Here is a 15,809-nt window from a genome sequence, read left to right as displayed (position 1 = left end):
GGATAAATTCCCAGGACCTGATCAGGTGTACCCTAGAACTCTGTGGGAAGCTGGGGAAATGATTGCGGGGCCCCTTGCTGAGATATTTGTATCATCGATAGTCACAGGAGTGGAGATTGTCTAACGTGATGTCACTATTTAAGAAAGGTGATAAGGAAAAGCCAGGGAATTATAGACTGGTGAGCCTGACATCAGTGGTGGGCAAATTGTTGGAGGGAATTGTGAGGGACAGGGTTCATATATATTTGGAAAGGCAAGGACTGATTACGGATAGTCAACACGGCTTTGTGTGTGGGAAATGATTCTCACAAACTCGATTGAGTCATTTGAAGAAGTAACGAAGAGGATTGGTGAGGGTAGGGTGGTGGACGTGACCTATCTGGACTTCAGTAAGGCATTCAACAAGGTTTCTCATGGTAGACTGGTTAGTATGGTTAGATCTCATGGAATACCGGGAGAACTAGTTGTTTGGATACAGAACTGGCTTGAAGATAGTAAATAGAGGGTGGTGGCGGAGGGTTGCCTTTCAGACTGAAGGTTTGTGACCAGTGATGTGCCACAAGGATTTGTGCTGTGTCCACTGCTTTTTGTCATTATATAAATTATTTGGATCTGAACATAAGAGGTATAGTTAGTAAGCTTGCAGATGACACCAAAATTGGAGGTGTAGTTGACAGCAAATAAGATTACCTCAGAGTACAACAGGATCTTGATCAGCTGGGCCAATGGACCGAGGAGTGGCAGGTGGAGTTTAATTTAGGTAAATATGAGGTGCTGCATTTTGGAGAGGCAAATCAGAGTAGGACTGAAACACTTAATGGCAAGGTCCTGGGGAGAGTTGCTGCACAAAGAGATCTTGGAGTGTAGGTTCATAGCTCCTTGAAAGTGGAGTCCCAGGTAAATAGAATAGTGAAGAAGGTGTTTGGTATCCTTTCCTTTATTAGACAGAGCATTGAGTATAGGAGTTTGGAGGTCATGTTGCAGCTGTACAGGACATTGGTTAGGTCATTTTTGGAATATTGTGTGCAATTCTGGTCTCCCTTCTATTGGAAGGATGCTGTGAAACTTGAAAGGGTTCAGAAAAGATTTAAAAGGATGTTGCTAGGGTTGGAGGATTTGAGCTAGAGGGAGAGGCTGAATAGGCCGAGGCTGTTTTCCCTGGAGCATTGGAGACTGAGGTTACAGGTTTATAACATCATGAGGGACAAGAATAGGGTCAAGAGACAAGGTCTTTTCCCTGGGGTGGGGTAGTCCAGAACTAGAGGGCACAGGTTTAGGGTGAGAGGGGAAAGATATAAATGAGACCAAAGGGGCAACTTTTTCACACAGTGGGTGGTGCATGTATGGAATGAGCTGCCAGAGGATGTGGTGGAGGCTGGTACAATTACAACATTTAAAAGGCATCTGGATGATCTGCAAATAGAAAGGGTTTAGAGAGATATGGGCCAAGCGCTGGCAACTGGGACGAGATTAATTGGGATATCTGTTTGGCATGAAGGAGTTGGACCGAAGAGTCTGTTTCAGTGCTATACATCTCTGTGACTCTATTACAATCACTCTGCAAAATCATTCAACTCTCTCCCCTGCCTCAGCTAATCTGTTGAAGTCTTTGCTCCCTCTGAACATGCCTATAGCATTGCACTCCCAATCAATCTCCCATCTACTATAAGCTTAAGTTCATCCAAAACTCTGCTGCTGTGTTTGCGTAATACCAGGTCCCATCCATTATCATCCATGTGATCATTGACCTACATTAGTTACCAGTTATACTAGTGATTGATTTTTAAATCTTCATTCTTGTTTTCAAAACCCTCCATGGCCATCTTAAAAGCTTGTTCCAGTCGTCCATCCCTCTATGAACTATCTAATCCTGGTCCCCTGCAGACTCCTGTTTACAATTGCTCCAACATTGGTGGTTGTGCATTCAGTTAGCAAAACCCTAAAGGCTAAGGAATTCTCTCCTTGAACCTCTCTGCCTGTGTACCTCTCTTTTCTCCTGTAAGATGCTTCTGTTTGATGATCTGTCCTAAGATCATCTCAGGTGGCTTGGTGGTAAATTCTTGTTTGGTACCTTGCATGTGAAGAGTCTCGCTGTGTGTTACTGCACTAAAGATGCTCTCTGAATATCAATATCCAACATTGCCTGACAATGTACAAAAACATGTTAATCAATTAATGTCCTTTGTTCACATATTGTCATGTTTTACAAGAGACTGAAGTGTTAAATGGGATTATCTGTTTCTTCCTAGTTTCTTTCTTTGTTGTAAGTTTGGGTGGAATTGCCATTGGTATCATCTTTGGATTCCTATTGTCCCTGGTAACCAGATTTACCAAGCACGTGAGGGTGATCGAACCTGGATTTGTCTTTGTCATTTCTTACTTGTCCTACCTCACTTCAGATATGCTTTCCCTTTCTGCTATATTAACGTAAGTATTTTTTTGAAAAAAACTAATCAACTTTGACTATAATATTCCTTCAGCTCCGTGTATTTAGCATTAGAAAGATCATTCCCAGGTCCAGGCAGAGAAATCCAACATAAAGGGGAAGGAGGAACTATTCTCCCAGCTTCATTGACTAAACTGCAGCTAGAAGGTGCGAGGTTTAACTCCCACTTAATACTAGTTTTCAGTCAAGTTCACAGTATAGCTGGTTTAATGAACCATGGTGTCTCTAGGCTTCTGTGGCAAGAGTAGACAGTGTCTGATTGTTACCAAATGATTCTTTTTGGAATTGGAGGTGATCTGGATGTTGGTTGAGCACTGGATCAGGTTGGACTTTTCCTGTTGCCCAGAAAATTACATTTGCATGTAAAGATTGGAACTTGGGTGAGGATTGCAAATACTCCACCCCACCCACTCAATTCAAGAAAGTTAACAAAATGATGGGAATTCACAAACTTGTACTGTTTATGGTTTAACTGTCAATGGATTAATTCTGGTGATCCGCAGACAGACTTCTCTTCTGTAGTGACAAATGGAGTCTTAGATGAGGTTCAGTTTCCTTTTGTGAATTTGGAGGAAATTTCACTGATTTCACACATTAGTTGTCCACAGGAATACAATGGTACGTGGGAGAGCTAATGTGTTTCTGCAGTCAGTTCAGTTCTTCCATTAGGAGAAACGGGGTGAAGATCTGCATTCTTCCTTGCTCCTGAAACACTGGTTTTTCCAAAGCTTTCTAGGAATAGCATTATGAAACAATAATTGCAGAAAGCCTTGGAGCAGACCATCCAGACTCAGCACATGTTCAAGATTACTGACAACCAAAACAGAAATTGCTGGAAAAGCTCAGCGGGTCCGGCAGCATCTGTGGAGAAAAATCAGAGTTAATGTTTCGGGTCAAGTGGCCCTTCCTCAGAACTGACGTGAAATGTTAACTCTGATTTGTGTCCACAGATGCTGCTAGACCTTCTGAGCTTTCCAGCTGTTTCTGGTTTTGATTTACAGCATGTGTAGTTCTTTCAGTTTTCATTTAAACAGGCATCTGGCTAAGGTTGACCAGATGAGATAGGGATGCAAAGGGAATATGTGACCTCAATATTCTAGCCTGATTTGGGGGTGGGGGGTGTGGGGGCAACATTGTTGAATTTTCAGTTCTTCCATCCTTAACATTTCTTTGGTTCTTTTCCACCAGTATCGCATTCTGTGGTATCTGCTGTCAGAAATATGTGCAGGCCAACCTCTGCGAGCAGTCTATTATCACCGTCAGGTACACAATGAAAATGCTGGCAAGTGGAGCGGAAACCATTATCTTCATGTTTTTGGGAGTATCTGCAGTGGATACGACGATATGGACATGGAATACGCCTTTTATCCTTTTCACATTGGTTTTCATCTCTGTCTACAGAGTCATTGGTGAGTGCTTCAAGCTTATAGGGTTGGTGTTTAATGCTGGTGTTGCAGCCACACAAGCATAGGGAGAAATGATGAACATAAGAAAAGGTAGTCCAAGAGTGAGGTGCTGGAAAAGCACAGCCAGTCAGGCAGCATCCGAGGAGCAGGAGAATCGACATTTCGAGCATATTCTCCTGCTCCTCGGATTCTGCCTGACTGGCTGTGCTTTTCCAGTACCACACTCTGATCTCCAGTGTCTGGAGTGCTCACTTCCCCCCATAAGAAAAAGTAGTTCTAGTTTAATAATGAGAGTCACAACCTCTTTTGTTAAAAGAAATTGATTGTCCTAACTTTCCTTCTCTGTTGTGGATCAGAAACTTACCAAATTTGGCAACTAACTAACTCCTTTTTAAAGGAAATACTCAGCAGATTAGGCACAATCTGTGGAGACAGAGACAGTTAATATTTCAATTCCATGATCTTGGGACTGTGATAAGGCAGGCAAATCCCTTTAATCCTTTCCCTGCCCTCTTTCACAGGCACTGTACTCATCGAAGATTGTTAATCTCTCATATCTTCTATTCCTTTTGGAAGATCATCAACATTAACTCTGTTTCTTTCTCTACAGATGCTGTACAACTTCCTGAATGTTTCTCACATTTTCTGTTTTTGTTTCAGATTCCCAGCATTGAGCTTTCATCTCTCTTTTTGGAGAGGCTAATCATATGTTATTTACCCATTGGGGGATAAATGTGTTCACTGTTTTGACTGAGGTGTTCACCTGGAGGAAGTGGACAAGGATGAATTATAGAGACATATTTGATCATTTGACTGTGCATCTATCCCCCTGAAGTTTAAAATGGGTCAAATTCGTGATGAGGAGATTTTCCACTCATCAAAATGAATGAGATGAAAATTGTGGGCTCGGGGTAATCATGTAGGTGATCCTGCCATGCATACCTATAGAAGGAACACAATGGCCTTGATTTTCCATTAGCCAGACAGTCATTATGCCAGAGTAGATGGGAATTGAACAAGATGACTCCACAGGATTTCCATCATTGGACACTTTGAATTTTAGAGAACACTGATTATTTTCTTTAGGCACTTCCCAAAATCCTTGAACATCTCCATTTAAGTTGGCTTCTCATGAGGTTAAGAACGTATTTACTCTAAAAAAGTTAAATATATAGTGTAACTGAATATAGCGTAACTATATTAACTGATCTCATGCCTACCATCATATGCATATATTACCCAGACCCTGACCTGATGCTCTCTCCCACACCATCCGCGATCCAATCCCTAATAACCCTACTGATGAACTTGACCTGACACAGACAATCCTGTCAGCCCTAACCTGTCACCATGCTCACATCACCAGATCCTACCCAACTGGACCCTATCCCTTCTCAGACTCTTATGTTTCAATAAGATAATTTTTCCAAACTATGGAGAGCATAGGCCTCTTATTGCTTAAACTGTTCTCAAAAGACAGCCCTCACAACCCAAGGACTAATCTAATGAATCTTTGTTGCATCCTCGATAAAGCAAGTTTACCCTTCCTTACGTTCTGTCGCCAAAGGTGCACACAATACCCCTGATGTGATCTCACCAAAGTCCGGAGCATTTGAGGCAAGTCGTTCTTACTGTTGTGCTCCAACTCACCTGCAATAAAGATTGCCGTATCATTTGCATTTATAACTGCTTCCCATGCCTATGTGTCAGCCTTTTGAGTTTCTGGTGCGAGGCTGCACATCTGTCTGAATACGAACATGTGACAGTTTCTCGTGTTAAAAATATATTTCATTGGCTTACCAAAGTGAAGACGAACAGTCCCTCAAATTATACTGTCTTCTTGCTCACTCACATGACCTATCTATATCCTTTTGAAGACTTTTAGTGTATTTTTGTGTCTTTAATGGAAAAAAAACAGATAAATACAAAGATCTGAATGTTAGGGGCACCCTAAAGATGGCAATACATTAGGATAGGTCAGGTCAAAATATACTGGCATCAGGTGACATGTTAATTTTAAGGAACTAATCATAACTCCTGCAATAATCACCAGGACAGGTTGGGATGGGCTGCAACAAGAATCCTGCTCTCTTCCTCATGAAGGCCAGTTAAAATAACATAAACTCTTAAGCTTGTAAATGGTGGTAAGCCTATTACTTAAAGCAGTGCATGGACTATTCTGTTCTGAAACCGATCAGCTGGATGGAGGCAGCTGCAGAGTGAGGGTGCAGTCCTGACTCCTCCAGTACATCATCCAGCCCCACAAAATAGCCAGCAGGACAAAAGCACACTCAATACAGGAATGTCATTGGTGTTATGTAAGTAGCAAGGAGAATGGAAACCCAGGGTCAGAGGTCTGAATTAAGTTTATATCCGCTGGGAGTAGTCACTTTGCCAGAAGGAAGGTTCCAGCTGGCAATGACAGTAAGAGTGACGGAGTTTTGGCCCAGTGGCGATGAGGGAGACCATGCTCTGCAGGAAAGGTGGAGGGAACAGGGGAAGAAAGAAGAGCAGGAAGGAGACAGAGGACATACCACCAGTGCAAGCTTTACTGCTAAAGATGGCAATAGCTGCAGCAAACCAAAATCTGTTGCTGCAGGAGACTGTGACTCTCTGGGCCACAAAGATTTGTGTTGTCATCCTTGAAGAACTTGTATCACTCAGCAATGGTCATCAAGCCTTTCTTGTAACTTTTTATTGTAGCCTGACCTTTCATGTGATACCCCCAAATATCATATCATGGGCTGTATCATTCAGGATTATTCCTGGTTAAGGGCTCTTGTCTGAAACGTCAATTTTCCTGCTCCTTGGATGCTGCCTGACCTGCTGTGCTTTTCCAGCACCACTCTAACCCTGTGTCATTCAGGATCTGAGTAGATTACATGCAATGTTTTTGAATCACAATCTATTAATTTATTTACAATTGATATTGATCAATGAGAGAGGATTAATTAATGACCTTATGGGGAAGGTGCCTGTCGGTAGTAGAGACTGTAATATATTTGGATTTTACCTAACTTTTGAGGGAGAGAAGAGTGGATCTAAAAACATTTATTAGGGAATGACAGCAGAGCAAGCAAAAGTGAACTGGCAATTTGTGATGAAGGATATGTCAATAAAGACATGGTGGATATTTCAGAATGCATAGGTTAGGTGTGTTCCAAGAAAGAAAATTGCAAAGGGCGAATCCACAATAACTAAGAAAGGTTGACCATTGTATTAAACTTAATTAAAAAGTATATAATTGCCCAAAGATAAATGGCAGTTTAGAAGATTTCACAGACTATAAAAACACCAAAAATGACGATAAAGATTAAGAAGAGAAAAAAATTGTGTATGACAGAAAGCTGGCTAAAAATATAAAGGCAGTTGGTAATAGTTTCTATAGTTTAAAAAAAAGAGCGAACAAAATTTGCATTGTTCCTATAGAAAATGCATCCGGGGATTTATAATAGAAAATAAGGAGGGGGGCAGATGAATTTAATTGGAAATTTTTTGGACTTCACTCCAGGATTTTTACAAGTAACATCCCAGAAATAGCTGTCAATCAGGAATAGAAAGGGAAGGAGGAACTCATGAAATTTATAATCACCAGGGAATAGCACTTGGCAAATTGTTGGAGCAGTGGGTTGACAATTTCCCAGGTTCTCATGAACTTTATTCGATGTTCTTAAAGAAGTGGCTAGTTGTTGCATTACTTGAATTTTTCAAAATTCAGTAGCTTCAGGAAGTGTCCCATTGAATTGAAAAATTGCTGAGGTATTTCCTTTATTCAAAGAGGGAGGCAAACAGAGACAAAAGTTTTAGATGTTATCATTAAAGACATAACAGGGCATTTAAATACACTCAAAATAATCTGGCAGAGTCAACATGGCTTTGTGAAAGGGCCATTATGTTTAAATAATTTGTTGGCATTCTTTGAATAAGTAGCACATACTGTGAATAAAGGGGAGCCAATGGATACACTGTAGCTGGATTTCCAGATGGCAGTTGATAAGATACTCCATCAAAGATTTTTGCAAAATAAAATTCATGGTGTATGGGGTAACCTGTTGGCTTGAGGTTGACTAGTTAACAGGAAGCAGAGAACAGACATAATGAATCATTCCCAGAGAGCAAGATGTAACGAGTGGTTCATATCAGTTATCAGTGTTGGGGCTTCAATTGACTATAATTTATATAAATAACTTGAATGAAAGTAAGGTGGCTAAATTTGCTGATGACGCAAAGATAGGTACGAAGCTAGGTATTGAAGAGGAGACAAGAAGACTTCCGAATGACAGGATATGTGAGTGGGCAGAAATAGAGTATAATGTGGGAATAGGTGAAATGGTCTATTTCAACAAAAAGACTGAAGTTGAAACTTATTATTTCAATAATGAGAGATTGCCAAGCTCTTAGGTACAAATGGATCTGAGTGCATGCATCCAAGTTTATGAATTGTAAAGGTTAGGTACGTAAGTACCACAAATTATTAGGAAAGTAGATTGAATGTTATTGTTCATTACCAGAGAAATTGAATACATATAAAGGGGCATTATGATTCAGCTACACAAGGTATTGATAAGAACACATCAAGGGTAATGTGTAGAGTATTTGTCTCCTTATTTAAGGAAGGATGTAAATACGTTGGAAACATTTCAGGGAAGGTCTACTAAATTAAGACCTGAAATGGGCAGATTGTCCAATTGTCCAATCCTAGTTGGATACACGAGGTTTGAATCATTGGATTGGGAAAGACACTTGACAGAATGAATAAGTAAAGGATGTTTCTTCTGATGGGAGAATCTAGAAGTAGGAGTCACTGTTTAAATATAAATGAAAGTTGGTCATTTAAGACATAGTTAAGGAATTTTTTTTAACTGATTGAGAATCTTTGGAACATATCCTCAAAAGGCAGCGGAGGCAGTATCTTTGTGTATTTTTAATGTAAAGGTAGACAGATGCCTGATAACATTGTTACACTTTGCTTATGTGTGTAGGCAGGAATATGGATTTGAGGTTAAAATCAGGCCAGTCATGATCTTATTGGATGATGGAGGAGGCTCGAGGGGCTGAGAAGCTTATTCTTCCTCATAGATTCATATGCATCTGGATACCGATCTTAGCAAACGTCACATGGTTCAAGGAATTCATTGGTTTGAATATGCTGTGACCTTGACTTAAAGGTGTTATGCCAGCAGATTTGAGTTCCAACTAAAATATTCCTACTCTTTAAATATTTTAGGTGTTGTAGCTCAGACCTGGATTCTCAATCACTACCGTGTGGTGCAGTTGGAGATGATAGATCAGATGGTAATGTCATATGGAGGTCTGCGTGGGTCGATGGCCTTTGCACTGGTGGTGTTGTTGGATCTGAAGCATGTCCATGAGAAGCGACTATTTGTCAGTACAACCATCATTGTGGTGTACTTCACAATCATCTTTCAGGTAACCATCAATACTGTACCGTCCAAAGCTTATACAGTACTTCAGTCAAACAGTTACTTTATCTTTCAACGATGTTGTTAAACTGAGGTCTTGTGTGGACTTGAAAGATCCCCCGACACCATTTTGAAGAAGAGCTGTGAGGCCTGTTGCCTGACCAATATTAATCAACCAACATCAGTGGTTCTGGCCATTAATAGTTTGCTGTTCCTAGGCTTTAGATGTGACCAATTGGCTGCTGTGTTTTCTATACAACAACAGTAACCACACTCCAAAACGTAGTTCTCTGACTGTAGAAAAGCCATTATATAAATGTTTTTTTAAAATTACAGAAACCCAAGGGATATTATGCAATAGCACAGACAATGTTGTAAACAGACTCTGTTCTATTCCCTTTGACATTATACAGAGCAACATGGTGGCTCAATGGTTAGCACTACAGCCTCACAGTGCCAGGGACCTGGGGTCGATTCCAGCCTTGGGTGACTGTCTGTGTGGAGTTTGCACATTCTCCCTATGTCTGTGTGGGTTTCCCACGGGTGCTCTGGTTTCCTCCCACAATTCAAAGATGTGCAGGTCAGGTGGATTGGCCATGCTAAGTTGCCCATAATGTTAGGTGCATTAGTCAGAGGGAAATGGGTCTGGGTGGGTTACTCTTTGGCGTCGACGTGGACTTGTTGGGTTGAATGGCCTGTTTCCACACTGTAGGGAATTTAATCTAAAAAAGAACTAAAACTGTCACTAGGATAAAAATGGACTACAAGATGGGACATTGTCATGTCTTGAAGTAGACTCCAGTTGCAAGAATTCTAATTGGCCTGTAATAAAGCTTGGTCTGCTTAATGAATGTGTATCACAGTTGGTGATGCTCTCTAAGCTAGGTCTGGTGAGATTTAAAGGAAAAGTGTATCTTAGCCAACATTTATAGGTGTGAATGTATACATACTAATTAGAAACAGAAGTAGGCCATTCAGCCCCTCAAGACTGCTCTGTCATTTAACAAGATTGTGGTAGATCTGTTTGTGTTTCGAATTGCACATTCTCATCTACCCCCAATAACCTTGTTATAAGGCAAGGGAAGCAATCTAACTTTGCTTAAAAACATTCAATGATCCCATTCCCTGCCTTCTGAGGCAAGAAGTTTCAAAGTCACACTATCCTCAGAGAAAAAGAAAATTTTCTCCTCTCTGCCTTAGTCTTTAAACCATGCTAACTCCCCAGTTCTGGATTCAGGCTCATGGGAAAACATCATTTCCATATCCACCTCGTTATGCCCATCAGGATCTTATACACTTCAACACCATTCAATATGTTTAACAACAGATTCCCAATAACAACTGATACCGTTCAGTTGTGTGGCTTATGTCTCCTTGTTCCTTAATTTGAGTATGTGAAATAGGGAAGGTGCCTATCTTCACACCCAACTCCATGCTCATCCCCGAAATATACAGAGATTTGCAGAGGACTGAACTCAGCAACCCACCAACAATATGCAAATAATTAAGTAAGACTCAATTAAATTTGTTAAAAACTGAATTGGCCCCAGAATCTCATGCCCATGCCACAATACAATTCATCTGGGCAGTTGAAGAGGAATGTGTGGGCTTTTTCTTTAATTGAAGTTTTTAAAACAGAAGGAAGGAAAGGGGGTTTGGTTACTAACTTCTCAGGGGTGCCTTTTTCAACTGGGGCACTCTCAAGAAGATAAAGCATCCCACTTCCTCTCTGTCCATGCTGAAAAGCTTAGTCCCCTTGTGTGCCTCACCACCCAGTTCACATTCAATAACAAAACCTCCAAACAAGTCAACAGAACACATATGGGATTGCCAATAAAAGAACTCATAGTGGAAGCAGTAATGCAGAGACTTGAACAAGCTGCCCTCCCATCTATAGCCAACCTAAACTTTGGGTCCACCACGTAGATGACACTTTTTTCATCACAAAACAGAAAAATTAGAGGAACCATACAACGCCATCAACAAAATCCTGACAGGAATAAAATTCACAAAAGAGGAGGAGAACGACAACAGATTCCCATTTCTGGACATGACAGTTAATGAAGAGTTTCAAACCAGCGTCTACAGAAAAACAACAAGCACAGACCAAATACTTAACTTCAGAAGCAATTATTCCAACGCCAACGCATCAAGACATTATTTCAATGAGCTACAGCTACCCAAGAACTACAAAAAGCAGAAGAAAAATATCTATACAACATTTTCAAGAAAAACGAGTACGCGATAAACACAATCTGTCAATTCCTCAGAAATAACCCAAACAAGCAGACACAACGCAACCAAATACGATAACCACATTACTTTACATCAAAGACGTTTCAGAAATGACATCCAGACTACTCAGACCCCTTGGCATCCTGGTAGCCCACAAACCTACGAACACACTTAAACAATGACTAATGAACATAAAGGATCCGATGGATACCACCAGCAAAATTAACATCTTTTACAAGATACCATGCAAGAACTGTAAAAAACACTAAATCGGGCAAGCTAGTAGGAAACTTGTCACCAGGATACATGAACACCAACTGGCCACCAGAAGACGTGACCCACTAGCACTAGTTTCTATACATACAGACAAAGAAGGAAACCACTTTGACCGGGACAACACACACATCGTAGGACAGATGAAACCAAGACATGCATGAGAATTCTTAGAGGCATGGCATTCTAACCAGAACTCCATCAATAAATGCATCAATTTAGACCCTATCTACCTTTCCTTGATAAAAAGAACTAGAAATGACATCACCCACCTTAAAAAACCAAGACCTATAAATAGAGAGACGGGGCATACCACCAACGCTTCACCAGAGACTCTCTCTGATGATGTTACCTAATAGGGAGCTAACTGTTAAATATTTCTGAAGTGCACTCACTGTTGTGACACAGAAAACGTATGAATGAATTGACAACATCTATTTTAAACTTGCATGCACTGATCTGAAGAACTGACTGCACTGAATTCATATCAGAAGCGCTGGATTCTGTTGAGTGATAATGCTGACTGCATTGTGATTGTTTTTCAGGGTCTGACAATCAAACCTTTGGTTAAGTGGTTGAAAATAAAGAGGAGTCAGCAGAAAGAGCCTTCACTCAATGAGAAACTTCATGAAAGAGTAAGTTTCAGTCACTTAGCATCCAATGAATGTGTTGGAGGAGGATTCCTTCCTAAAGGAGTACTCTGATGTTGCAAATTGAGTGCACTTGTTTGAGTTCTGAGTTCGCACACTGTTGTGATGATGTCTGTGTTGCTATAATTGGGTACGTGCAGTTCTTGGTTAAGAAAGTGAGGCAGGTAAGAAGACCCAAGAGTAAGGAGTCTCAGACTTTGTAATTGATCAACAAGACTTGAAGTTCTTTCAGCTTGTTTGGATGAAAGTGAGGGCTTTGGTGTGGGTAAGCTAACTAACCCATGGCACCACAGTACAGGAAGCCATTCAAATGGTCAGGGGAGGAAGTGTAAGTGGATGTTTGAGGAGCTAGATTCTAAATTAGGAAGCAGAAACTCGAATGTTATAACATTATCATCTGAGACACATGCAGAGGTATAGGGAAGATCAGATTATTGAGAAATGCGTGGCTCAAACACTGGTATGGAAGAAGTGGGGTCTGGTTCATTGGTCAATAGCACAGGTACTGGAAGAGTGAGATTTGTAGCCATGGGATGGTCTCAAACTAAACTGTGCTGGGGTTGGTGTTCCTGCCAACTGCTTAACCACTGAAGTAGAGTGGGTTTTAAACTAATGAATGTTGGCAAGGGAAAATTTGTGAATTTTTGATAACTTGAAAAGTACAGCCCAGGTTAAAGAGATGGGAATTAATATAGGAAATGATAACTAAACCTGGCAAGAGTGAGGCGAAAGTAAGGACTGCAGATGCTGGAGATCAGAGTCTAGATTAGAGTGGTGCTGGAAAAGCAGCATCTGAGGAGCAGGAAAATCGACGTTTCGGGCAAAAGCCCTACATCAGGAATGAGGCAAAGAGCCTCCGGGGTGGAGAGAAAAATGGGAGAGGGTGGGGCTAGGGAGAAGGTAGCCAAGAGTACAATAGGTGGACGGAGGTGGGATGAAGGTGATAGGTCGGAGAGGAGGGAGGAATGGATCGCTGGGAAGGAAGATTGGCAGGTAGGACAGGTCATGAGGATGGTGCAGAGCTGGCAGGTTGGAACTGGGGTAAGGTGGGAGGGAGGGGGAAATGAGTTGAGAATGTGAATCGAGGAGTCAACCAATAGTGGACCCAGCACTGATCCCTAATGAACGCTGCTGTCACAGTCTTCCAGTCCATTAACAACTCTCATCCACCACCCTCTGCCATCTATGTCAAGCAATTTTATGTCCAATTGGCAAGCTCTCTCTTGATCCCATGCAATCTAACTTTTCTAACCAATCTACCATACCGAACTTTGTCGTAGGCCTTGCTAAAGTCCATATAGACAATGTGTACTGCTCTGCCCTCACCTTGGTTACATCCTCAAAACTTTTAATCAGATGAGTGAGACACAATTTCCTACACCCAAAGCTATGCTGACTATCCCTAATCAGTCCCTGCCTCACCACGTGCATGTAAACCACATGCACCACATTCCTGATGAAAGGCTTTTGTTTGAAACATTGATTTTCCTGCTCCTCGGATGCTGCCTGACCTGCTGTGCTTTTCCAGCATCACTCTGATCTAAACTCTGGCTTCCAGCATCTAGAGTCCTCACTTTTGCCCACATGCATGTAAATCCCTGTCTCTCAGAATCCCATCTAACAACTTACTCACCACTGACATCATACTCACATTCTGGGGCCTGATGGGCTTCAACCTAGAGTGAACATAAGACAAGAGTGGCGAGTGAGATAGTTGATACATTGCCTTTACTTTTCTAAAACGTTCTTGATTTGTGGACAACCCCATTATTTTGGAAGATAGTGAGTGTAACTCCTTCATTCAAAAAGAGAAGGAAACAGAAAGCAGGAAACTGCAGGCCAGTTGATTTAACAACATGAGGAAAATGTTGGAAACTATTAAAATTCAAGGTAATCAGGAAGAATCCGCATAGTTTTGCAAAAGGGAAATCATGTTTGACAAAGCATTTGGAGGGTTTTTTTCCCCCCAAGAGCTAATGCATGCTGTGACATTGTGCATCTACCTACAGCACATGGACTGCAGCAGTTAAAGTAGGAGCTCACCTTCACTTCTCAAGGGCACTAGGGATGGACAATAAATACCAGTGGAGCCAGTGATGCCCAGGTCCAACTAGTGAATTTTTTAAAAATCCTGAAATGGGCAGGATGTTTTACGAGGAAAGATTGGACAGGCCGGGATTGTATTTGTGGCGTTTAGATGTATACAAAGCAACAAAAGGAACAATTAAATCCTGAAGGGTCTTGATAGGATTAGTATGGAGAGGATGTTTCCTCTTTAGGGAAAGTCTAGAACTAGGGGTTACTGTATAAAAATCAGGGCTCACTCCTTTAAAACAAGTGAGGCAAAATCTTTTCTGATTATGAGTCTTTGGAACTCTCTTTCTGAGATTAAAGCAGAGTCTCTGAATGCTTATAAGGCAGAAGTAGATGGTTTCTTGTTAAGCAAGCATGGAAAAAGGATAGGTGGAAACGCAGATTTGAGGTTCACATCAGATTAGCTACGATCTTATTGAATGGAGGAGCAAATTCAAATCACTGAATAGCCTCCTCCTTCTCTGAATTCATATGTTTTCATGTAACAATTACAGCCTGTGTTGTCCATTTTGGGTTGACTGCAACTTTTAAAATTTAGGCCATGGACCAGCAGTGGCATATAGTCAGTTAGGCCAATCAAGGAGCCGACTGTTGCTGGTGAGATATTCCCACATTTGGATCACTCTTCATCCCCTGTCGAGTTGGAGTGCTGGTGGCAGCTTGTAGGGTCCTTCCAGCAGGAGGCAGAAAAGTCGTCTGGTCATCCTGCCACATGGACATACCATAGAAACACAGAGGCTACCGCCTCAGTCATACCCTTCCCTGCCACAGTGATGAGCATTGAGTCTTTTGCTTTCAAATATTTGTCAGACTTCTGAGGGAATGTGTTTGTCAGTGGAGCTACTAGTCTGCCAACTGCTGCTGGCCCTCTGAATATACCTCGTATTTCCAAAAGCTGTCCGAGTGTGGTTAACTGGAGGTGACTGCTCATTTGTCCAAAAGATTCCAATCGTCAGCAGACCTCAGTTACTGTTAGCACTGGGACATGGAAATGTTCCTGATGTCTGAAACTTCTGTGATTCTACCTCCCACAGTCTTGAACGAAAAAATAGTGTTTGGTTCACAGTTCTTTCCAAATGTGAGATTTTTCTGTTGGATGGAAACAAATATTTCATTAAGGCGATGTTTGAGTACTATTCTTGTACCATAGCTTTGTAAGTATAATCATTTTCATTTCCTGAAGTGAACAATTGTGTTTGTTTGTTTTTAAGGCATTTGATCACATTGTGTCTGCAATAGAAGATATTTCAGGCCAAATTGGACACAATTATCTTCGAGATAA

The 15,809-nt window shown here is 41.2% G+C and overlaps 1 protein-coding gene across 1 annotated transcript in view; it reads left to right on the top strand.

The window, feature by feature from the left end:
• The window catches only part of LOC140464927 (sodium/hydrogen exchanger 3-like), a 130,490-nt gene that overhangs the window by 78,568 nt on the left and 36,113 nt on the right, over nt 1-15,809 (top strand). The window contains exons 5-9 of the mRNA XM_072560564.1: nt 2,250-2,427; nt 3,635-3,855; nt 9,080-9,282; nt 12,329-12,418; nt 15,739-15,809. Coding sequence (XP_072416665.1) covers nt 2,250-2,427; nt 3,635-3,855; nt 9,080-9,282; nt 12,329-12,418; nt 15,739-15,809 — 763 coding nt within the window. The remainder of the gene's footprint in view (nt 1-2,249; nt 2,428-3,634; nt 3,856-9,079; nt 9,283-12,328; nt 12,419-15,738) is intronic.

Source organism: Chiloscyllium punctatum, chromosome 41 (assembly GCF_047496795.1).
Source record: "Chiloscyllium punctatum isolate Juve2018m chromosome 41, sChiPun1.3, whole genome shotgun sequence".
Classification (NCBI taxonomy): Eukaryota; Metazoa; Chordata; class Chondrichthyes; order Orectolobiformes; family Hemiscylliidae; genus Chiloscyllium; species Chiloscyllium punctatum.
The sequence above is the reverse complement of the archived record's forward strand: the minus strand, read 5'-3'. Positions and strand labels throughout refer to the sequence as shown.